Here is a 26,816-nt window from a genome sequence, read left to right as displayed (position 1 = left end):
ATGGCCATGTTCGCAGGATGATTACATTATTCAAAATTTGATGGCTCTAGATACCGTTGTTTTATCACAGTGCGAGAAACATATACATACATACGTTTGTGCAGAATCTTCATTTTAAATTCCTTTAAATATAATACAATGTGATAATTTTTGGTGGCAACAATTGGAAAAGTGATACAGCCTTTTAAAGTTTTCAATGCAAAATGCCAAAATGAAATTAATAGCCCTTCTGGACTAATAAATATTTAAATTTATCAAAATCATGAGAAATGTATATCAAGCACTTGCAGCTTAGTATATGAAATATGTGCAATATCAAATTTAACTTTCAAAAGTTTTCAGACAAAACTATAAGTAAAGAGAATGGGGTATTGAAAAATGTTACTCTGGCAAGAGCCCAAAATGTAATTTAAAAATAAAAAAATTAATTAGTTTGATCATGAATAGTATAATGAAAGATAAATTTTTTGATTTGATAGTTCTGATCTAAAACTGGACAAAAGGTACTATATATATGGTAACTAATTTGAAGATCATATCTGTTTACATTATGTATTTGTCTTATATAAGAAGGAAAGACTTAAAAACTTGCTGTTACATAATATAGCTGTAATTTTGCCATTTTAGATTTTAATTTTGAATCATATAAAAATTCCATCTTAATCTTCTTAAATTTTTTTATCTTTTTGATTTTCTACAGGGATTACTGTAAGCAGACTGTTCATGTTTCCTCAAATCTTCTGAAACCAGTTTATGACTCAAGCCAGTCCCATAAGTACATCTTGAGTAGTGTAGAACCTTCAAGTTCTACTTCCTTTGCATCGACTCAGTTACCTGTACCACCTCCTGCCCATCACCATACAAGCCGCACGGCCATAACAACGTCAATACCTTACTCTGGATCCAGCAGTCATCCTCTGCCTGCCCATATGCAGCCTGCCACAGTCGGAGCTTCCACAACTATACTTCCTACGACAGCTGTTCCTCTTGTTTCTTTTCCATCTAGTTCAGCTCCAGCTTCTGCCTCAGCCTTGTATACTTATAATGTGAACTCTATAAAGTCCAAGTACCAGCAGTTTTGCCAAATGTTTAATGAGGAACCTCGCAGAAATTATCCAGAATAATGTTTTGATATTTTGGCCTTGCATGCTGTGAAGCAAAATCCAGAGAAAAGTGTGTGAAACTAGCAGTTGTTAAACTTCAGGACTAAAGTTTGGGAGTTTTTTTCATTTATTATCAGTGAACATTTTTAAAAAGTGAGACTGTTATATGATTTATATATTATAGACTGCAAAACAAATAATTTTATATCTTGAAATGACAATTTTTTAAACTGTTTGGATGCAGCTTAAAATATTCGCAAAGGAGATGCTAGTCGTAATCTCAGGAAGACCTTCCTATGACTAATTTCGCTAAAAAGTGGGCTAAAATAAAAACGAGTCCGTATTGCATATTCTGAAATGTTAAGTGAGCAGATTTTTGGCACATATTATTTATTAGATATGTCACCTGAGCTGCAGTAATTTTTTCCTCTCCCCCATGTTTTAAAATGAGGAGTATGCAATATAGAATATATTATTTTTAATAATATGTTGTTTATTTCATGTTTCGATTATTGCATTGCAAGTAGAAAATATGTATAGTACAATATGTGTGTTTTGGAATAGTCAACTTGTATGTAAGATTAATGCAAACATAAAAGAATAGTCTTGTAAGTATTAACTGTGGTCTGAAATCGTGAATTTTAATCTATTAACAATTAGAATAAGCTTCATGTATGAATAAGTCCTTTTTAAAAGCAAATAATAATACAAGCTTGAAGTTTACTTGTCTTAGGAAATTGATATAAAATTACACTATAAATCAAAATGTGAAGCAAGTAAATTTTTTAACTATCATAAAGAAATCATTATTTATTCGGTGCTCATTCCAGATTATGATAAAAGTAATTTCAAATTTTGAATTTATATTTCTTGCTGATAAAAAGTTATGGTGATTACACTTCATGTATACTATGCATAAATTTAAATTTATGGTATTTCTTCAGATGCTTAAAAAAAGAAAGATAACTGTGGAGCATCAAAAATTGCCATATTATCTGATGCTAATATTCCACATATATTTTCAGATGCAGTTAGCTTTATTGTAAATCAGGTATACTAAGTTAACAGAATTTAATAGAGGTGTATGTTAATTGAGGAGCACTGTTGTAATATATGTAATTGTTTTTTTTCTTTTAATCAGCAATAATATTTTCCTCTCATATACTCATATATAATGGGCATAAATATGCAACTATAATATTTTATGAGAAATTATCCAATATATATAGAGAGAGTGAGACTGATTACTATGTTAAGTTATTGGATATGTTAAAACATACAATGATACATTTTCAGATGAAAATGATGTATTATGCAATCTTTTTTAGCTAATTAGTACTGCAAAAAAAGTCGATTCCATTTAAGTTATATTGAATGGAGTTTAATTTTAATGTTTCTGAATGGCATGTATTTTCATGTATTTATTTCCCGCATTAAAAACCTTAGTGAATCATTTTAATATATTTAAGAGCATTTATATGTTTATGAATATAAAGTGCATGTTAAGCATTAAAATTATTAGTAGTATAAATAATTAAGTTTTAATAACTTCAGAAATATTGGTATAATATAAATATATAAATTTGTGGTGTATGCTTTAAAGAGGAGAACTATATTATGATATTAACTTTATAACTATGCATATCCAATATATAGTATTACAAAACAAAAATAGTGAGTGTTATATATTTATGCATTACTGTTTTGATGTTTATGAATTACTGTCCTAGAAGTTTTCTAAAAAGTGTATTTTTTACTGAAATACTTACAAGTACACTGGAAGAATATGTAATGAATTTTTTTATTATTATTGTATGTCATTGTCTGACAGCTTGTACCATTGGATTTATTTTTAAAAAATTGTAAATTATATGACTGGAATATTTTTATCTAAAGAATAGCTTCTAATGTAAAACTAAAAAAATTAATTTATTTCATATTTAATTTATAATGCTACCTTAAGGTAAAATTTTTCTTGAACTACATTAAAATTGTTTTCTACATTTGTTATTTTTAAAGCAATATTAATTTATGCACTGTAAATTTAATAGATGATGTTGCTAATGCTCAGATCAAGCTACAATTTGTAGGTGTAGTGTAAATTTATTGCCACTGTATGATAAATTCATAAAACATAGCAAAATACAATATCTTGTATGCACTAACCTCTTAACTTATGCCTGGTTTATGATGATACAATTATGAACCACTATTTCAAACATAGTATTTTGGTCAATTACCATGATCTAGAGAGCTAATAATTGAACAAAATAAGGTTTTTGAATAAATACCGAAAAATCAAATGTTTTAAATTTTTTTAAAATTATTATTATTATTTTATTTTAAAGAATTTTCTAGTAAGATGTGTACAAGATGTTCCAATAAGTGTAGCTTTGCCTATATTATATATTTATCTATGCAAAAAAGATATGCAGTGTTTGCATTGTCACAATTTATCAAACAAGTGTCCTATGGTTTTCTTACGGTTTGTTCATCAGAGTGATAGGTATTACAATTATTTTTGCATGAATTGTGTTTGATAGTTTTGTTTTTAGAAGAACCTATTCGCATATAGCGTGCCAATGTAAAAAATCATACTATGCAAATATGGATGAGCTTAATATTGTAAGCTAAAGTATTTCGTTGCAATTTAAAAGCAATAAACCAATTTTAATTTTCCCTAATAAGAAAAAAGGAATTCTAAAACTATTTGATGTTTCTGAATTCTATGTTAGATACTGTGATATATATTAGTATGCTAACTAATTTAAATTTCATGATGTGATTTTCAGTGACATTTCCTACTATAAATGAGATGTCATAGTGACTGAGAATAATTGTGCTATTGATGGTGTGTTAGCATGATTGGGCTTCTATGATTTGATTTCAATTAAACTTCATTTTTCCTTTATAATAAAATTCAGTAAAATTCTTCCTCATTAAAATTCTTTTGTTAATTTAAATAAACAAAAATGAGGATTTAACAGATTGAATTTCCCCACAATCATATATTTTAAATTCCATGTTGGGTAGTCAGTTTACTTCAGTATGTTATAAATTTTGCTGTGCTACCTAATCTTTTTTTTTTTTTTTTTTTTTTTTTTAAGTGTGTGTGTGTCTACTGGCTTTCCTTTGATTGAAATACTTACTAGGCCTGGAGAATTTACTTCTGTGTAATTTAATTTTCATTAATATTACAATATGTAAATCCAACTTTTATTTTGTAGTGACATAAAAATATCCAATTTTTATAGCTGCATATTGTAATATATTTTGTTTTGAAACCACAGTTGTTATTAGAATAAAATTTTGTAAAGGATTTTTTTTTCATAAATATAAAATGCATATGCCCATTTTTTATATGGTGACTAAAAAGTTAAGATATACATAAAATGCAGAAAAAAATTAATATTATTCCTAATATATATACATATATGTATGTATGTTGCATTTCTCTGAGAGTGATTTGAAGATTTCAAAGATACATGACACTGCACTGTATTTCCCCAGGTCAGTAAGTAATTTTTGCCGTACGAAATTTGATGTACTATCTGCCCGTACAGGTGAAATTCACTGTTTACTAATTAATATAATTTGAATTATACATTATAGTGAGACTATATTAATATATCATAATTCATAAGATTGCATTATATTTTCCTTCATGTTATAAGCATTTAAAAATGACTGCATTGTTTTCACCAGATTGTTTTTTTGTAATTATAATACATTGTAGAAGAGTTATAAGTGTAATTTTATTTATGGGAAGTTTATTATTTTATTTATATATAGTGATTTTGCCATTGCACTATTTTGGAAAATATGGCAATTGCACGGCACTAGAAAATATGTATGCAGGTACTCACTATTTAGCTTGGTGATGCAACTAATGATGTATCCACAACTGTTTGCTAATTTTTATCTATTAAATTATAATTGTGTGTTTGTTTTTAACTGCTATGAACAGAATGTGTTGTAAAGTGTCCCAAGATAATTTTGTGATTGTTTTTCATTGTCGCTGTTAATTTAATTCTGTGGCTTTATTTAATTTAAATTGTAAATTATATGACCAGAATGTTTTTATTTTCAAGTTAAGAAATACCTTAGCAACAAATTGTAATTAAGCTAGTCTCAACATAATGATAAACCTCCTGTTTGCTAAGTATTTTAACATACCTCTAAGTCTTTTTATTGTTATTACACATATTAATGTGTATGTCTGTATCAAGTGTTTTATAAATGCCAAAATGTATATGGAGAGAATACAATTTTAATGCTCATTAATTACAAGTCTTCAGCTGTCAGATGTGTGCATTTTAAAACATGGTTTTTTCAGAAAAATTTCTTCCTGAATTTAAGTGTCACAAATATACTTTGGAAAAATTAGGTGTTTAAATTTGAAAGTAATTGTTTATTTATGTGAAACCTGCTATAAATAGTTATTCTAGTATTAGGTTTTATGTGAAACCTGCTATAAATAGTTATTCTAGTTTAGATGTAAAGCCTACCTGTTAACAAATGAATCTGTTCATAAATATGAAAAAATTAATGTGTATCTAGGAATGCTTTATTTTATTGTTATATTAAGTGTGTTCAACTAGTGTTAAAATTTCAAAAGCGAGTTGAAACTTAATGTGTGTTACTTAACTATATTAACATATATACTAAAACTATTATGCATAATCCAAAGCATAAAAGTAAGGAATAGAATTTAATTAATAGTTTTATTGGGTTTCAAGAATATAAAATTAAGGAATTAATTTTATTTGCTTAAATTTCAAAGTAGCTTGTACATGAATAAAGTTAACCATTGTTATGCTTAATAGATACATATACTTTTCATATTTATATTTCTTATTAAAACATAGAAAACAAATCCTAATAGGATTTCCAATAAAAATTCTTCTAGTGTATGCCATCAAATAGTTTTCTTATTAGACCTTCTTTGTTTATTACAGTTTTAAGAGAAGCAGCTCTACATTTAATAATGTTAATGCAACTGCAGAAAATATTTAATCTTGTCCCGCGTGGAAACAGATAATGCTGCAACCTTTTTAATTTATTTTTGCATTAAACTTAAGTTTAATTATCCTTTAATGTTTATTCATTTATTCCTGATTTTTATTTAAGGCTAAGACATATATGAGAATCTGTGGATAATAAATTATGAAAATGTTTCAGTTTTTGCTTTCTAGCAGATATAATAGTGATTAAAGTGATTGGTTTTGAACATTGAGAACTTTTTAGGTATAATTTATTTCTCTATTGATAAATATAATTATTTACAATGTGGAATAAATATTAATAGAATTATAAGACAGAATAATAATATGTAATTTATATTCTACACTGTGACATACTTTACTTTTTATGAAAAAAAATCAAGTTTACTCACACACATTGAGCTAATTATAAGCCTGTAAAATTTAATGGTTAGTTCATTAATTGATTATAGGAAGATTGATATTTAATTGATTGATTATGAAGAGGACTATTTTTATAGTCCTCCCCATAATCAATCAATTATTATCAAACACTATAGGGAGGATACATTTGTAGAGGAATGTCCAAGGGAAAATTATTCATTTTCACATATGGGAAAGAACAAGAACTCCATCTAGTAAACTTGTTTGCCAGGAATTGAACACAGGACACACTACAAATGTTCAATAGTTTTATCCTCTCAGCTATTGGTGGATACTTATATTAATTGAAATATTGAGCAAGAGGAAATGTGTTTTTAATTTATCGATTAATAAATTGATATCAATAATTGTGTCGTAGCTGCCAGCTTTCCTGGTTTCATCAAATCTCCTGGTCTCCTAGTAGATCACTGAATCTTCCACTTTTTAATTTTTAATAGATTGTGCAAATTCCATTCTCTCTCCCCCTTTGGGATTTTCAAAGTAAGTTTTATTAAATTTTAGTTCCTCTGAATTGTGTTTTTTATTACATTTTATTATGTTTTTGTTAAATTTTATTTAATTTGAGCTGTCTTTAAATTCTGTAGAATTTTTAGATTTTTATATGAAGATTCAAGCAATGTTTAATCTATTAATATATATATTAAATTTACTTCAGTATAATATATGTTACTAGGTGTAGCCACACAGGTACTATATACATTAATAATTCATTTTATTCTCATTATATGTAAAAGCACTCTAAAAAGAAATTAAGTTATAGTATATACTTTAGAGTATTAAAATTTAATTAGAATAATTAAAATTTAATTTAGAGTATTAAAATTTTAATTAATCTAAATTAAATTTAAAAAATGTAACTACCCAAAGAACGTTAAGGAAAATGCTAATATATTCCCTCAAAATAGTTTATTAACCTGAATCGTGCATTATAAAGTAATTTTAAATCACTTTGGAGTTCCTTTGAAATGGCGTTGAAATTCATAAAAACCTGCAAAAATTTCATGGTTTTTCAAATTTCAGTGTTGGCAGCTATGTATTGTATGAATGACTGTGAAGCATTATTCTGGAAAAAATTTCAAGTTAATATTTCAATAAGATAAGTTAATGATAAATTATCCTAGCATTTGGCAAGTGCATGCAATTTAATCTTGTAAACAGACCTCTTTACAAAAAATTTGCAAAAAAAAAAAAAAAATTGTCTCCCACTGAACAGCTTTTGAAATGTGTTAAACTGGTAATCCTTGAAATTTATCATGTATACATATTAAAAGTGATGATATTTTTATTAGTTTTAGTATAATTAATTACTGAAATGTTGAAGACTTGTAATATGAGAAAAATTATATTTTTTCTGAAATGTGATTTTTTTTAAATTTAAAATTTTAGGCCTTGATTTAATTTTTTTTATTACTTTTCATGGATTATTTTATTTTACTAATGGGGAGATTGAAGTGAATTGAAAACTCTGTCACAGGAACATTATTTCTGTTCTTTGCTTTAGTTATAGTGTATTTAAATGTAAACAAATATCATTCCATTGTGTGTTTCCTATTAAATAAATTATTGTGCTATCTTTTTAGTGTGCCAAAAATTATATATAGTATAGGAGTATAGCATGTGACATGCTTTTTTGTACCTTTGAAATATCACATGCCTTATGAAATGAGTGTATTTCCAAAGTAGTTATGCAAATGGAACATATGTGCCTGTTTGTATTATAGCTGCTGTAATTATTTGTGTTCCTTCTTTATAGCTTTAAACAGTACTAAATAAAATTGGGAAAAGTTTTTTGCATTTGTGGTTTTTCCAGTATTAAAGTATGAGTATTTGATTGAAGTAACCATTTCCGCAATGCCCTCATAAATGTTGAATATGTATACTTATTTTTGTGCTATTGCAGGAATGTATTTTATGCAAATACTGTATCTTAACTAATTTTTAATTGTTATGGGTTACAGTTAAGGATTATTGGAATATTTGTAAGAAAATGTAAAAGAGAAAATAACTAAAAAAATTGTTGCTTTATTATATAACTTTTTTAAAACTCTTGCTGTTGTATTTAACTGATGCTGTAAACATCTTTCGTGGTGGTGGAAATGTGAAAATGTTAGGATTCTAATGTACTTTCTCACACATTTTTCTCTGCTTATTGATAATTTGCAGATATATGCTTCAAATGTTGTGCACTTTTTATAGTTAATAGTGATATGCGAATTACAGAAGAAATTAACAAATTGAACTGTGTACCTAATCCTATACTGTTCTTAATTAGTGTAAATTTTGTAAAACAACAATGGAAAAAAATTTAGGCAAAATTGTTAAATAAATTCATAAAAACATCTGTACTGTTTTTGTCCTAATTTTAGCACATTACTATTGTCTTGCATATTATAGCACACATCTACTATCCACATTATTATGACACATGTAGGTAAATTCAAAAGTTCCTGGCCTCACCGATAAAATTTTGTTAAGCAACAAATTCTCATGCAAACATGCAGTGTCAATACTAAATGAACAATCTGGAACCTTCATTAAAGATAATGTATACATTCATTTTTGCCTGTTTACTGAATAAAGCAAAGTGCTACTTTGTTCTGAAATATGTAAAATGGTATATAGTTCTGTAATTCAAAGTGACTAAAGGCAATCTTAGTTCCAGAAAAATAAATTGTGTATGCTAGTTTGTCTCCTTTCTATTCTGCAGGAAAGAATGTGCTAAACAGTTTTGCACATGGACCAAGAATCTGCAAATGATGATTCTTGTGAAGGTCAACTATTGGAGACATTGGCATTAAAATACTGCTCATGTTCAAGAGGGACTATTGAGTGATAGGAGATAAAAATTATAGCTGCAAGATTGGGTCTATATTATATAGCTGTTTTACACATTCTACATGAACAAAGTCACTTCAAAATGGATACCCCTATTTCTGTTTAAAAATAATAATATATCTGCAATTCAAGAACAGTGCTGTGGGTTTAAGGAGCTTAACCACCCTCATAAAGACCATATTTAACTCCAAGTGATTATTATGTGTTCTTCAAACTGAAATTTACTTGTGTGGAACGAGATTTGATGATGATGATGCTGGCATGAAAAGAGCAGTTAGAAGACAAATCTTCAGATTTCTTGAGCAAGGACATATAGTTTCTCATTAAACAATGTGTAAAGGATATCGATGTTGGAAACTAAACTACACTCACTTCCAAATGTTAAGCACGGAGAGGAAAATCCTAATTTCTGGAAGTCATTCAGAATTGAAAAGGATGCAATTCACTGCAGAGGTAGATGGAAGTATGCAAATATGTTAGGTAACAACCAATCTTGCTTTCATGTCAAGAAATATGCAAAAAAGGCAGTCTTATAAGAAGCCAGCTTTATGAAGGGTTACAGAAGTTGATTGTAAGTGCTGATAGAAAATGTTTAAAACTTTCGTACAATTTGTCTTCAAGACATACGCGTTTCTATGACTTCTAGAAGACGAATGGAAGATTCTGAGCGCTGGCATGCTGTGGGGCGCATTGAAGGAGGATCACAGATGTTGCTCTTTTCTTCGGCATTCATCATTCTGTAATTTCACGGTTATGGAAACAATTCCAAACCACACAGACAGTTGTTCGAAGGCTCGTAGCCGGTCGCCCATGGGTTACAATCCCCATGGAAGATCGATGTATTCCTATTGTAGCCAAGTGGAATCGCAGAGCGACTTCTACACATGTGACATCTATGGTTACAGCGTCCATTGATAATGCGATAGCTGTAGCTATTGTACGCCAAAGATTACATATGAGTGGACTGTACGCCCAAGGTACCTTGAGTTTGTGTTCCTCTATCCGTCCAATCAAGAGGGGCACAATTACAGTGGTGCCGGGAACATGTCAATTGGAATGTGTCTGACTGGGGCAATGTCATGTTTACTGGTGAGTCAAGATTTGCCCTGGAGCCAGATGACAAGCGTATAAGGATATGGCGTGAAAAACAAACACGCAATCAGTCCCAAAACATCACGCATTCCGAGGCGAAAGCATTATAGTGTGGGCAGGGATTTCATTACGTTACCGCACCGACCCCCACATCTTTAAAAGGGGTTCTTTGACGGCTGTCCGGTATCGAGATGAAATCCTAGAACCCACTGCAGCAGTTGGCCCTACTTTTGTTTTAATGCACGACCCCATAGAGCTGACATTGTCAATGACTGACTGGAGAGTGAAGGGATTGCGCATATGGCGTGGCCAGCATATTCGCCTGACCTTAATCCCATTGAAAATCTTTGAGATGCTCTCGGCCGTGCTGTATCTTCACGTTTCCCACCTCCAGCCACTTTTATTGAGCTGGAAACTACTCTATAAGAAGAATGGCGAGTGCTTAATTCTGCATTGGTTGAAACCTAATTGAAATCATGGTCACAAGGTGTAAAATTTGTATACAGATGAGGGGGGTATCACATACCCTATTAAGGTCCTTTTTTTTTTTTCATTTTATGCTGTTTATTTTCACTTTATACATAATTCTGTTTAAGTCTCCAGTATGTCATTATCTGATAACTTGAAAAAATTTAATATTGTTTTCATTTTTGTGTATAATTATTGATTTTGTTTTATGCATAAATATATGTGCTACTTTCCTGCCGAATTTTGTGTCAATCAAAGCAGTATTTGTTGATTTTTTTACATTTTACATCTTCATGCTTAACTTTTGGAAGTGAGCATATTAAAATTTTCTTCCTTTCTTTTCGAAGTATATGAGGCCAGAAAATTTTGGATCTATCTACATAACTACATTTCATACTATAACATGCTACTACTATTCTATATTTAATGGAAAGTATTCTAAAAAGATGAATACAGACTTCATTATCATAAATATTAATTTCAAAACATATACTTCCAATTGCAAAATAAGGTAAAGAATTTTATAAAAATGATTTCAACACTGGAAGTGGAAGGGCTTTATAAATATAAAATCTTTATATACTTAAATGTAGTTCTAGAGGAACAATTGATGAAATGTTCGTTATGTTTTTCTATATGAAATGAATTAAAAATTGTGCAAACTTCACAGAGACATTTGATTGGTTTGGTTTATTTAATTATGGCAAAGCACACTATGGCTATATGCCTAAGGGGAGGGATGCCTTCGTGGAGGACTTTCCAAGGGGAACTGGCTCGTATACACGTTGCACATGGGGAAAACGCCCATGCAGCAAGCCTGTTCGCGGCATTCGAACCTCGGACCGAACTGCCAGTGTTCAGCGATTTTATCGCTCTGCCGCTGGTGGGCCAGAGACATTTGAAAAAGAGTTTACTAATTTAGATCACATTTAACAGGGAGAAATTTAAACAGCTTATTTGGTGTTTAATGGATTTGTATTGAATAAAAGTATCACTGTCTCTTTGAAATTATTAACCTTTTGATAATCATCCAGGAGCCCAGCTCGCATTCCAGTTACATGTCACAGTGGGCACAAATGAACATAGCTCACATTGCAACAGGCGTATTTGGAAAGAAAGAATTGCTTAATCTTGCAACTGCTGGAGGTTTAATTACTATTATATCTGCAAAGTTTGAATATATATGTATTGAACGTTACATTTATTAAAGAATGATGTACATTTTACTAGTTGTACTTTATTTCCTGTGTATATAAGAAAATAATTTCATTGCTGAAAAAATTATACTTTAGTTGAAATTAGGATATTACCAATACATTAGCAAAAATGTTTACCAAACATATAAAAGTGAGTTAGTAAAAACTATATAACAGAAGAATAATTTCAAGAATCTGTAAAAAGTCACATTTTTTAAGGCTATGTAAAAATTATTCCAAAAGAGTTGAATAAATGTTCTATATTCAGTAATTAAATCTAATTGTTTTTATTATTATGTTTACACTACATACCAAAATATAAGAGATTTTTTCATGTGTTTCTTATCACACTGAATGACAAACATTAGATTTCACTCATTTCTTAATTACACTTTTCTGTTATGAAGATTTTTGAGTGAGATAAGACAGTTATATATCTCCCGTTTTACTGGGCCGATTGATAAAATTCAAAGTGCGTTTTTCATGTCTCGAAAGCGTGACTTAAAAAATATATTATTAGATTTATATATAGCATTGTTCTAACATAGGTATTTTGACACAAAATCGGACTTTTTCTGAAATAACATACCAATTTTTTTCCATATTTCGATTCTATGACTCAAATTATGCCTAGATATTTAATTTTGAAAAATTTAGCGCTAAGTTTACGGAAAAATTCAAAAATTTATATTGGCGAAATTTTTTCAGTTTGGCGAAGAATAATTCACTTGGCGAACTTCTTAATATATGGCAACCAATTTTCCTTTCCCTTCCTATGTTGAACCGGAAAACAAGGTACCTCTTTGCTACCTTTTTACATTGTGTATGAGCGGGAAAAAAAATAATTTTAGCAAAGTGTTTAAACCACATCTGATGTTTTATCGCTTTCAACAAATATGTCAAATTTCAAAACGCGCCAATATATAAATTCACGTATATCTTCGAAAATTTTGAATAAAAAATTGTAATTTTTTGCAGGTATTCTTAAAAATACGCCTTCTTTAAGATGATGATAAAAATTTTATAAGTTCAAATTTTTTTGAAAAATTTATAAAAATTATTTAAAAATACAAATTTAAAAAATAAATCATAAAAAATGGGTAAATTTTATTTGGAAAGAACCTGAATTTCGAAATGTGAAAGGAAGAATCAAGCTTAATTAAAAAAGAGAGATTAAATAATATATACCAAACTCAAAATTAACATTGAGGAGCTAAAATTTTGAGAGCTATTTTTTTTTTAAAAAAAAACTACTCGTGCGATTTTTGGTAGTTTAGAGTAATTTAAGTGGCAGAATCGAAATACACACACACACACACACAAAAAAAAAAAAAAAAAAAAAAAAATTGGTATGTTATTTCAGAAAAATCCGATTTCGTGTCAAAATACCTATATTAGAATAATGTTATATATAAATCTAATACATATCCTAAGTCGGGGGCCCACCAGCAGCCGAGCGGTAAAGTCGCTGAACACCGGTAGTTCGGTCCGAGGTTCGAATCCCGCGAACGGGCTGGCTGCGTCGGTGTTTTCGTGGTTTAGCCATATGTAACGTGTATACGAGCCAGTTTCCCTTAGAAAGTCCTCCACGAAGGCATCCCTCCCTTTAGGCAGATAGCCCTTGTGTGCTTTGCCATAACTAAATACACCAACACCATATCCTAAGTCGCGCTTTCGAGACATGAAAAATGCAAGTTGAATTTCGTGAATTGGCACAGTAGAACGGGAGATACAGCACTGTCCCCTCTTTTTTTTCCCCTCCCCGCAGTGTGCAAAGCTCTTAGCACTTACTGACATGGTAATGGCTTTTATTTTGAGAAGATATATTCTTAAAGCTTATATAACCATTCTTAATCTTATTTTTCTATTTCAAATTTAAAATATATTTCATACACATTGGAATTGGTGCACATTGGAAATGTAATTTTCTTATTCAAAAATACAAAATGTTGAAAACTATAAAATAATTTGTTATACATAGTGTAACAAAACTGTTGATAATTTTTTAATAATTGTCATTAAATATATCATATGTAACATTAAATATTACATTATTCTAGCATGAGTGAAAAAGTTATAAAAATGGGCTAATGAAATATAAATTGAAATGGTAAATTCAAAGGTATTAAAACTCAATAATCACTTTGCTTAGACAGAAAATGTATTATTCAAAGTAAAAACTCAACTATACAAAAAAAATTTCATTTCGAGGATATTTTCCCCAAATTTTAAACTTCAAAGCTTAATTAGATATAGCATTTCTAACTGCTTAACAAATGTGACCTAAATCTCCCTTGTTACAATACTGAAGTTGAAGAAAATTTCTTTAAGTATGACCAAAATATTTGAAACAGCATTTGCTTTAAGTGTATACTGGCAATTTCTGAGCAGAAATGAACATATGCAAATCAAACTCAAATTTAAAGCAGCCAATATCTCTTCTTTTTCTTACTAATTCCTCTGATCCGAATCAGATCATATCATATGAACTTATAAATTCATTTGCCTTCCTAACTTACAACACAAAATTAGGTCTCATCAGCGGAACTTCACGCACCAAGGTAACATATCTAAGTAGATGTTGTGCAGCAGCTTCATAGTTTTTACATTCGACGCAAGTGGGGAAAGTTTTAGTACCACGGGAATATCTGAGGGTCCTTTAAATGTCCTGAAGTCAACCGAGCCAGCGCCTGTCACCCTTGAAAGGAATGGCAGTACCAGGAATTGTACCGGTACCAGGAATTGTGTCTGTAGCTGTCTCCAAGAACTGTTAATTAAAGCCTTTATCCTCGAGTATAGTTCAAGGTAGGTCAAAGGTTCAGCATAAACCTGAGGCATGGAAGTACATTCCTTTGATAGTCTATCAGCTATAATGTTACATTTTAGATTTACATGAGATGGTATCCATTGTAGATGGAGGATAGAAGAATGGGACAAGGTCTTGACAATAACTTTAATTTTAAACAATAATTTTAAACAATAATTCCTCTCAAGTCTCTAATATTTCTCCAGTTATCTAGGTATTGGATTACACTTCGGCTGTCCGGCTGAATCCTTATTCAGATTTCCCCGAATAAACTTTGTTCTAGAACATAATCCGAAGCCATGTCAATAGCAATCAATTCAGAACTGAAAACAGAACAGAAATCGGTATTTCTGCTCTTCAGAGATAGTTCTTCCACTCCAAATTTAACAAAAACCTCACTATCAATATGTCCATGTTCATTTTTACTGCCGTCTATATATACCATGAAAACTGTCTCCACAGGTATCCTATTAATCAATTCCAGAGGATCCCATCTTAAGTATTCAGGATATTGAGAGGATTTATTAGTAACAGTCAGTAGTTCTATATGAAAAAACACACCAGACAATGAGTCCATAGAGAATGCGACGTGTTTTAAAGAATTAAATTCAACAGCATGACTCAGGAGACTATTCCTTTTTAATCATTGGATATTTTGCCAACCATTCAAAAAGTTTAACAGTACGATGTTGATCAGGAAAACATAAAGAGTTTGCTGAAGTATTTAGTAAGATTAGGGATACTTCTCAGCCGCAAAGGTTGCAAATCAGCCTCGTAAAGAAAGATTTCAGCTGGAGTCCTGTAATACAGCGAGCTGTACTCAAGTGTACCCTTTTCAGATTTTGAAGATTATGTATCCGAGAGGACATGATAGATTTGAAAACCATATTGCAGAATCGGTATTATAAAACAGATATAAGTTATTCTTAGGGTCCTGCCGTCAGCGCCCTAATAGCAGCCAGAAATAAATTTCAAAATATTCAGTCTCTTTCTAGTCCAAGATACCAAGATACTTGATGTGCTTATTATACGTGATTTCAGAGTCAATGACAAAATCAAGATATTTGGGATTCCTCTCGCAATTTACGAGGTGACCATTTAAAGAAACTTTTCGGACTGTAACTGTATAGCTGTCTGTTTGTAGTAAAGAACCCAATTATAGATTTAAGAGGATTAAAACTAAGTTTGTGATCCCCAGCAAAGTTCTGAATTTCCCGAATTGAATTGTTTTATTGGATTCGAGACTGTGTATGTTTGAACCACTTCACCAAAGTATAATGTCGTTAGCAAATAAACCAATTTTGCAGTCATGAGTGATAAGATTCCATTCCTGAGATGTATAATGCAAAGAGGATGTGACTCAATTCAGAGTCCAGTGGTTTTCCTTGTTTTGATCGGTATCTATCAGAGAGCGCGCGATTGTATTGAAAATTCGATTTCTGAGAAAATCGTATATGAATAAAAGAACTCTCCCATCGGTAGCAAAATTTTTATATAACTTATTTATTAATCTATTCCTTCACACTCTATCGAAAATCTTGTTCAGATCTAGAAGAGCCACAAAGGCATTGATTAGTCGGATTTTTATTATGAGTGTCTCTCACAATGTTGAGTAAAAAATATAGTATCTGGTCTTGAGTACTATTGTAGTGGAACATAATTTAATGTTTATACATAATTATTAAAACTTCCTAAGTGGCAACATTATGTAATGTTTTGAATTGTTATTAAGATTCGCCGTGTGGCAACAACGAGTCGAGCTAAAAACGTTGCTATTTGAAGTATTCCTTGATAAGCGTTGCGTAAGCTTTATTTCTTGAAAAGTTTGTTATATTTTTATGTAAAAAATAAGTAACATGTTGCAAACAAGAATGGAAATTGTAAAAATAAATATGCAGTTTCTTTTAAGACCAAAATAAGCATTTATTTCACTGATGAAATGCTCTGGCTGATTAGTTTCAATTTCGCTTATTCATCAAATCAACACTATGTCCTTTTCTAAAACCATACTGTTCCATCGGTAGAAGATTATTAAGTGATAGCTGAGGCGATTCAATAAAAATTCTCAAAAATCTCGCAGGTAAATTTTGTTAAGGTAACAGGTCTGTAGCTGTCCGGAGTACCAGCGGATTTATAGACTTTCTTACTAGGAACCATGGGGCTTTTTTCCAGTTCCTTAGTAATCTACCATTATTCTATGATTGGTTAAATATATTAAGTAATTCTTGTTTACCACAGGAACCAATACGTGTAATCATCAGTCCGTGCAATCAGTCAAGACCAGGAGGCCGCTTAGAGTCAAGTTGTTTAAAAGCTGTTTCTAGTTCTTCAAGATCAAAAGGGTCACTAAACAGCGGATTCTTTGACCTAACATTGCGACAACGATGAGCTATATTTCTAGCCCTGACGGGCGACGGCTACGGTTTTGTTCTCCTTCATAAAAATCAAGCTCGCTGTCTCGACCGTAATGCTTTTTAAGTACATCAGCAGTTTCTTGGTCATTCAAATGCAAATATGAGTCATCAGTAAAAACACAGTTTGATTTCTGAATTTGACGTTGTTAATTGTTAAAAGCCTTAGGCAACTTCCATAATTTTGTGTCCGAAGCCCTAAATCAATTTTATAGGCTTCCTGAAAGTGTCGCAACTGAAATAACTGGTAAATATGATAATTTTGAATTGTTGATAATTGTAAATTTTTTATTGAGGCAAGAGATGTATGGTTATCTTACTATTGAAGTGATAAAAATGCAAGGTTCTGTAACCCAGGCTTACTACAGATCATTAAGATGCACCATCACTGGATGTGCAAATATTAGTCACTTTGAAACGTATTGAAGAATCTATGATAAAGATGCATTTTACTCTTTATTGTGTGTCATCTGACATTGTGCCTTGTTTGCTGCATAAAATATTAAACCTGAAGCCAACTATATGATAAAATGAATTCCCCTACTTACTACATAAGAATCTTAAGTTTTACTAACGTTTATTTTATTTTAAAACATTACTGTCCTCTCTTATTCTCCACTTCCAGCCAGAATAAACGCGTTAGTTTGGTTATGCAAATTTTGCTTGCAAACTCTTAAGTATTTAAGTTATAAGGTATTTCTCCCACTTTCCTAACGTGCCGTCGTGGTGTAGTTATGGTTCTGCACGCTGAGCCGGTATTCCAGGTTGGATTCCCGGCGAAGGTGTTTGCTAATTTTTCATCTCTCTGGCTTTTCCAAATAATTTAATGTCTCTACAAAGTTGTGGCTTTTTGCCAAGTTGAGAGAGTGAACCTTCTCGCCACTGTATTTCACGAGTTCTTTCAATCAGTTGCTGTCCGCCTTTAAGGCCAGAGGTTTAGTCCTCTTGGTATCGAAGACGTATTGTAGTTTTTCGCAGTTTGCGTACTACATACGAAAAAATCTAAAAGGCTAACCTTAGTGTTATTCGTCTGTGTTAAGTATTCGAGTTTAGCTCTTATTTAAATTTAGTTAGTTAGTAGTTCTTATTTTCTTATGCTCAGACCACAAAAGTGGTTGGTCTTTGTATCTCGAAGAGCGAGAACACCTGTAATTCGTAGAGAATAAAGAGTAATTAAATCCTTCTCATCTTTGTTATCTTTTCTACAGTTTAACAGAACATAATTTACAGTAAGCTCACTGTTCTAGTCAGGACACACACGTTCGCAAAGCAGATAAGGAAAAATAGTAGCCCTGATAATTGCAGTGAATTGATAGGAGGGTACAATATTAACAACATGAAACCATACTCTTATCCACCGGAGTAGGTTTTATGAAGCTATGAGTGGAATTTTCGTGAGACAGATTAGGTCTCATATATTGCAAGGAAACCCTAAATGCTACCAGAATGTGCTGTATGAGCTGGTTGATTATCTACATACTTTCTGACTATACATTACTTCCGCAAGTACAACACAGCAACTCACTAGGCCATTACATCTTGGCCATAACCAGATGAATGCTCACGAGTTCCATACTTTCAATATTCTAAAAACTGTAATGCTTCTTTGCAAAACATTCTCAACCCAGACAGAACAACATTAATCTGTAACTAATATACAGGGTTTATCAGTACAGTTTTGACGAGCTTTCAGGAGAGATAGAATACGCCTAGACGATGAGAAATCACATAGCAATTCATGGTCGGAAACGCTTTCCTATCGCTGTGGTGACGACACAAAACACAAGAAAGCAAGGACACGAACAGGGTGAGTATGATGTTTATTATGCTTAGTGCAGATGAAACCTAGGAATAAGAACAAAAATCGACGATCGTCATCAAAGAAGGTGTTTGAAATTACTATCTGGACAGTGATGCAGAAACTGTGCGTCATGCATCTTCCATTCGTGACGCAGATCTTCTATGCGCCGGAGAAGTGAGGCCTGCATCACGGTCCGGGGGCGTAATTTCGAACACCTTCTTTAATGATGGTCATTTTTGTTGGTTTCTGCTGTACTAAACATAATAAACACGTTTTGTCTTACTGTTTTGCGTCCTTCCTTTTTTTGCGTCTTCACTACCACGCCAGGAAAGCGTTTCAACCATGCATTGCTGTGTGATTTCTCATCGTCTAGGTGTACTCTAGGTACCAGAAAGTTTGTTACCGCTCTACTGATATGCCCTGTATAAAGCAGAGTAGTAGATAAGTCTATTAAGGCCTGGCTTGCGAGCTGTCTGGTAAACGTTCAGCCATTTGCATGCATCAGTTTCGATACATGCAAATTATTTGTGCTAGAAAAGAGTGGGCATGCTATTTGGAAGTTATTTCTAATGTTTTAATCATTCACTAGGATTTGGCCATCCTGAAAATTCTGCATTATAGGTAACAAATAGCTACCCTGATCATTATAGTACTTAGCGATGCTGGCTGATATATTAGTGGGCTCAAGCTTGAATCCACAAGAAGGCTTAGATGTTTATAAGTCTATATTATTTATGCAGCATGAAAGGCATTTAAAATACTGGCGAGCCAAAAATCTTCTTGAGAGGCTTGGTAGGAGACCTCGGGATCCATCCTCCGGGGTGTTTTCCTTTCTCAGAGTATCATTTGGTTTTCTCTATTATGCATCCTGGGTAATCTGTATCTTGATTTCTTCATAAATTTTAAAATTTTCTCTCTTCATGTGAATAAATGTCTAACATTCATCAGCCAAAGTCGTAAGCTTCATGTGAACATTCTCTATATCTTTTGCATGAATTATATATTGTTGCGTGCGTACGGGTTCGTTATGAAATGAATGCACAAGTCCGATGAAAAATGAACAAAAATTTATTATTATCACAACAAAAATGCTTAAATTTTCTCAAATTATCATGCAGTATTACAATATCTCACAGTAGTTTTCTTTTAACTACTCAAATGTCAATAGAACGTAATTCAAAACAGCTAAAGAACGCTAATCCGCGAATTCGCTACAATCAACAACAGTAGTTTTCTAAACAACAACAAACTAAGCAACTACTACAAACTGAGATGTTTTCCTCCTTTTATAAGATTTTAAAATCACGCGCTAGAATTTTCCAGTATTTTCTCGAAATCAAAAAGAGATATTTATTTATTTAATGCACGCGCTCTTGTATTTTCAATTTTCCGGCTTAGCTTTCTTTTAATATTCGTCACGCGCTGCACTGCGCGAGAAATAAAACCATTTAATTTCTAATTGAACTAACATTAGCTTTTTAAATACCAAATTCGTAACACTGCCCCCTTCCCAAGGACTGCACGTCCCGGGCAGTACAATCCCTGGACAGAAAGCAAAACTTACAACTGTGGCATAAATGCATTAATAAGCATTACATTACAATAATAAACAACATGAACAATAAATGCAATACATAAAACAAATCAAATGCTATCAAATACAAATCAAATACACATTTAAAAACAAAAATGGACCATGGTCTTATACTATTTACAATTATTTACATTATGTACTATGGCCATAGTAATGAGCTAACCTGTCGTAATGAACGACTTTAGGTTTAGAGTTCGAAGACTTACGAATCCGAACCACGACGTCATTCAGCCTGTTTAGGACTGTGTACGGCCCATCCCAAGGTGACTGTAATTTCGGACAAAGTCCTTTCCGTCGAGTCGGATTCCACAACCACACCTTGTCTCCTTCGTGGAATTGATGTTCAGTAGCTCTTGTGTCGTATCGGGTCTTCATCTTCTCCGTCGCCAAGTTGACTCGCTCTCGTGCAAAATTGTGCATCACTTCAAACCGGGCCTGGAGATCTTGAATATATTCCTCAGACGATGAAGGATCATCCGGAGGGCGGCCAAACAATAGATCACAAGGCAGACGAAGGTCAAGACCGAAGAGCATCTGTGATGGAGAATAGCCGGTAGTCTCGTGGACAGCACTGCGGTAAGCCAGTAAAAAGAGTGGTAATTTCTTGTCCCAGTCCTGTTGGTTTCTGGAAACCACTAATGAGAGGTTATTAAGGATGGTTCGATTGAACCTCTATACCATGCCGTCCGACTGGGGATGCAATGGCGTCGTTTGAGTTTTGTCAATGCCAAGTAGTTTGCATAGTTCTTTGATTACTGCCGAGGCAAAATTCCTTCCCTGATCGGAATGTAACTGAAGAGGCACTCCGAACCTGGAAATCCAGTGCTGTATCATTACCTCAGCTACTGTGACTGCCTCTTGATCAGGAATAGGATAAGCTTCAGGCCACTTGGTGAAGTAATCAATGACAACGAGTATGTATTTGTTGCCATCAGCAGTTCGTGGCAGAGGTCCCAGGATGTTAAAGGCGATACGTTCAAAAGGCGCACCTACGTTATAACGTTGCAGTCTGCCTCGGCTGCGTTTCCTCGGTCCTTTCCGACCTGCACAGGCATCGCAAGATCGGCACCACTTTTGCACGTCATTCTTTGCATTATTCCAGTAAAAGCGCTCACGAACTCTCTGTAAGGTCCTCATAATTCCAAAGTGACCTCCTGTAGGGCTGTTATGTAGTTCTTTGAGGACATCAGGAATCCGGGATCTCGGAAGTATCAGTTGCCATCGGAACGTCTTCCCATCATCCGACTCGAATTTCCGGTATAAGACGCCGTTTCGAATGTGAAGTGAATCCCAGAGTGCCCAGTATTGTTTTGTTGTAGGACTACAGATAGAAATGTCCTGCCATGTAGGTTTTCTGTTTGATGACTCTATTAAATCAAGTATGGGTTTAATGTCGCGGTCTTCCAGCTGGTCTTTCCTGACTTCATCATCACTCCACGGGTCTCGAGCAGCCGATGTTGATGTTGTAATTTGTCTTGCGACCGGAGTGAGCAGTTCGTATTTCGCTTCCACCCTGGAACAATATCGGCAGTTTTCTTGGCAAGGTCTTCTAGACAGGGCGTCGGCGTTTCCGTGTGATGATCCCTTACGATGACGGATAGTGATGTCATATTCTTGGAGTCTCTGTATCCACTTGGCTATTTGAACCTCAGGATTTTTGAAATTTAAAAGCCACGCCAATGAGGCATGGTCCGTGCGGAGGAGGAATTTTCTCCCGTATAGATAATGATGGAAATGTTCTACAGCTTTGACTATGCCGAGCAACTCTTTCCTTGTGACACAGTAATTCCTCTCCGGTTTAGACAGGCACTTGCTCCAGTAAGCTACTACACGTTCTTGGCCGTCTATTTCTTGGGACAAAACAGCACCGACACTTTCATTGCTCGCGTCGGTGTCGAGAATAAATGGTCTGTCGAGCTGAGGATACGTCAGGATTGGAGCAGATGTTAAAGCTTCCTTTAAGTTGTTAAATGCATCCTCGCATTCCTTTGTCCACAAGAATCTTTGCTTGCTCTCTGTCAGCTTGTGAAGTGGTCTTGCGATGGAAGAAAAGTTCTTCACGAATCTCCTATAGTAGGTGCAAAGCCCTAGGAAGCTTCTCAGCTGATGGACATTTTCGGGACGCGTCCAGGATTTAACCGCTGATACCTTTTCAGGATCCGTGCGCACACCTTCTGCAGAGATGACATGTCCCAGGTAAGTCACTTCCTTTCGAAACAATTTGCATTTAGCGGGAGTCAGCTTCAGATTGGCCTCTTTCAGTTTCTGAAGCACCTTTCTAAGATTTTCTAGATGCTCTTCAAAACTCTTTCCGACGATGATGATATCGTCCAGGTATATCAGACAGGCTTCGTAAGAAAGGCCTTTCAAAACAGTCTCCATAAGACGTTCGAATGTTGCCGGCGCATTACACAGTCCAAACGGCATCACTTTGAACTGCCAAAGTCCTTGTCCCGTAGTAAATGCCGTCTTTTCTCGGTCATCAGGATGGATTTCTACCTGCCAATACCCACTCTTTAAATCAAGTGTTGAGAACCACTTGCTTCCAGAAAGAGTGTCTAGAATGTCATCAATTCTAGGAAGAGGGTAACTGTCTTTCTTCGTAACCTCATTCAACCGGCGATAGTCAACGCAAAATCTTGTTGAGCCGTCTTTCTTTCTGACGAGAACGATGGGAGATGCCCATGGACTCGCTGAAGGCTCGATGACATCGCCTTCTTCCATATCTTTTAACAGTGTTCGCACCTCTTCCTGTTTAGCAAACGGTAGACGTCTTGGATGTTGCTTGATCGGGGGATGATCGCCGGTATCTATTCTATGTTGTGTCAAACTAGTTCGACCCACGTCAGAAGACGAGCGGGAGAAAACAACTTGAAGATCTTTAATGACGCGATCGGCAGCATTTTTCTCTTTATCGTTTAATTGTGCATTCTGCAATAACTCCGATGTAATGCTCTCTGAGGACACGGATTCTGGGATGTTACTCTTTTTTTCAACGCTGGTTACTGGAGTACATGTTGCAACCACTTCACCTTTCTTAATAACTCTCGACTTTTCAGTTACATTGGCGACTCTCACCGGGATAACCGTTCTGGATAGGTCGACGAGTGTTGAGGCTACTAATAATCCTTTTGGGATATTACAGTTATTGGGATATTCTATGATGCCGTAGCGGAAATTTCTATTTTCGGCTATGGATCCAGGAAGTAAAATTTCTGTTCTTGCCGGTATTGTAATATAGTCTTGTGCTATGATTTTATGGACAGATTTAACTTCTTCATCATTAACGAGAAATAACGCTATGTCCTCAGATGTAGAATGCAATTCGTTATTTTTAAAATCCAAGGAAAAATTGTATTTCCTTAGAAAGTCCAATCCGAGTATGCAAGAATCAGTGATTTCTGCTACATATGCCGTGTGATGGTAAGCGGCACTTCCAAACGTGATGTTAACATTTACTTTTCCGTCGATGTCGATCTTCTCACCGGACACAGTCTGGAGGGTAACGCAGGGCGGCGTCCAGATAAGTTTGTTTCCTAGTTGTTGAGCCAAATCTTTTCGGATGATGGTGACGTTGGCTCCTGTATCTATAGTCATACTGCACGGAACTCCATTAATATGTCCTATTATGAAAAGTCCATTACTGCCGCCTCTCACTGCAGAAATCTGAAGCGCTTTAAACGGGGGCTTTTCATTATCTGGCAACCTCCGCCCCGCGAGATGGCCACTAATTAGTTTCCCTGCTGCTTTTTAGAAGCGGTCTTAACATCAGTACCCTGGGGTGTTTTGAAGTTTCGTCGTATGTGTCCTTCAGCACCGCAGTTCCAGCACTTAACGGTCGGTTTCTTCTCACCAATATTCCGTCTCAAGGCGTTCAGTTGTCTAGTTAAATCGTCAAGTCGAGCGGTGACTTGATCCCCTGGCTCCTGGACTTGAGCAGCTCTGACTGGGTGGCGGTCTCGACGAGTGGCTTGCTGGGCTGCCTCAAATTTCATGGCGTACACTAGAGCACTTTTTAAATCTTTTACATCCGCCATTCGTAGAGCTTTCTGTATTTCAGTATCTCGGATGCCGTCGATAAAGTATTGCAAGGACAGGATTTCCCTTGTTTCTGTCGGGCATTCCGAAAAGGCGAGATGGGACAGCCTTTCAACATCCGCGGCGAGCTCCTGAAGTGTTTCGGTAGGCTTCTGTTGACGAGATTTTAATTGGAGCCTGCTGTAGTCTTTTAAACACTTCTCCCCAAAGCGCAACTCCAAGGCGCCGGACAGAGCTTCGAAATCTAACCTTTTGTTTTCGGGAAGAGTCTGAAGGATATCCGCTGCGTCGGCTCTTAGAGAAGCGGCGAGATGACAGGCCTTAGCTTGGGAATCCCATCCATTCGCATCCGCCACGATAGAAAATTGTGTCTTATACACCTGCCAGGAGGTCTTCCCATCATATGTGGATAGCTTCAGAGGTGGACGAGCAGGCATTGGTAAGAATTTAAAATCATCACTCCTGCTCCCTGCCGACGCTACGAATTTCTTTAAAGTATCCATTTCTTTGGCAACTGCAGAAACTCTCTCATCAATTTGTTCTTTTACAGAAGAAACTCTTTCTTCTATTTCTTCTTTCACCGAAGAAACTCTTTCTTCAATATGTCCAACTTTATTTTCAACTGCGTCAATTCTGCCTTCCATAGCTTCAAATTTATTTTCTATTATGCAAGTAATTTCTCTTTTCATTTCTTCTTGACCAGCTTGAACGGCTTTCATTTCGTCCTTAACGGATTCCTCGCCCAATTTCATTTCTTCCTTAACGGATTCCTGGCCCAATTTCATTTCTTCCTTAAATGATGCTTGGCCAGCTTCCATCTTTTCTTGGAATGCAGCAAAAGCACTAATGAGCTGTCTCAATTGTTCTTCCATCGCTCTTGTTATTGGCATTCAAACCCCACTCCTGACACCAAAAATTGTTGCGTGCGTACGGGTTCGTTATGAAATGAATGCACAAGTCCGATGAAAAATGAACAAAAATTTATTATTATCACAACAAAAATGCTTAAATTTTCTCAAATTATCATGCAGTATTACAATATCTCACAGTAGTTTTCTTTTAACTACTCAAATGTCAATAGAACGTAATTCAAAACAGCTAAAGAACGCTAATCCGCGAATTCGCTACAATCAACAACAGTAGTTTTCTAAACAACAAGAAACTAAGCAGCTACTACAAACTGAGATGTTTTCCTCCTTTTATAAGATTTTAAAATCACGCGCTAGAATTTTCCAGTATTTTCTCGAAATCAAAAAGAAATATTTATTTATTTAATGCACGCGCTCTTGTATTTTCAATTTTCCGGCTTAGCTTTCTTTTAATATTCGTCACGCGCTGCACTGCGCGAGAAATAAAACCATTTAATTTCTAATTGAACTAACATTAGCTTTTTAAATACCAAATTCGTAACACTATTGTTATTTATCAATTAATTTATATTAAAATAAAGAAGAGATACATAAAAATTTGACTCTATAACATTTGATCACTCATTCGCATCTTCAACACGATTCTACTAAAGTTAACTGTTCGTGATATACAGAGTTATTCAGAATTCCAAACAAACATTTAAAAAATTCCTAACAAATCAATTAGGAACTGATTGAAATTTTATTGTGCTAAAGGTAATGATAAATATTTTTTATGTTTCGCAAGTATATAATATGTTCATTTTCGTTGGTACAGAGAACATCTATGTATCACTGAGAGATTTACTTCGTTATATTAGAAAAATGACTGGTGCCACAGTCGAATATAAACAGTAATAATTGCTCCTTTCCTTTTGTTCGACACACTATAACAGATACCACCGTTGAAAATATCTCAATCAAAATTTACCACAATAATGAATAAGCTGCACATATCAAGAAGATGATGCTTTCATGTGGTGTCGCTCAGTCTTCCCGTGGAGCTTTTTATTCTGGAGTTTAGTAAAAGCTAATTTTTTTACGCCTTACTCCAGGATCTTCGCAGTCCTATTAAAGATGGTGCGACTGATATCCTGGTACTCATGTATAGTGTTACAGGTTATCACATAGATGTCAA

The 26,816-nt window shown here is 33.8% G+C and overlaps 1 protein-coding gene across 12 annotated transcripts in view; it reads left to right on the top strand.

Annotated features, from left to right (window-relative positions):
* Positions 1-8,870, top strand: part of LOC118186693 (homeodomain-interacting protein kinase 2-like) — a 270,441-nt gene extending 261,571 nt beyond the window's left edge. For all 12 annotated transcript variants that reach the window (XM_085821621.1, XM_085821618.1, XM_085821619.1 and 9 more), the window contains one exon: positions 701-8,870. In XM_085821621.1, coding sequence (XP_085677747.1) covers positions 701-1,124 — 424 coding nt within the window. In that variant the 3' untranslated portion in view covers positions 1,125-8,870. The remainder of the gene's footprint in view (positions 1-700) is intronic.
* Positions 8,871-26,816: the final 17,946 nt, after the last annotated feature.

Source organism: Stegodyphus dumicola, chromosome 8, assembly GCF_044657685.1.
Source record: "Stegodyphus dumicola isolate Sdum_Otavi_A_Nest chromosome 8, ASM4465768v1".
NCBI classification, from domain to species: domain Eukaryota; kingdom Metazoa; phylum Arthropoda; class Arachnida; order Araneae; family Eresidae; genus Stegodyphus; species Stegodyphus dumicola.
This window is presented reverse-complemented; position numbering and strand designations above follow the sequence as displayed.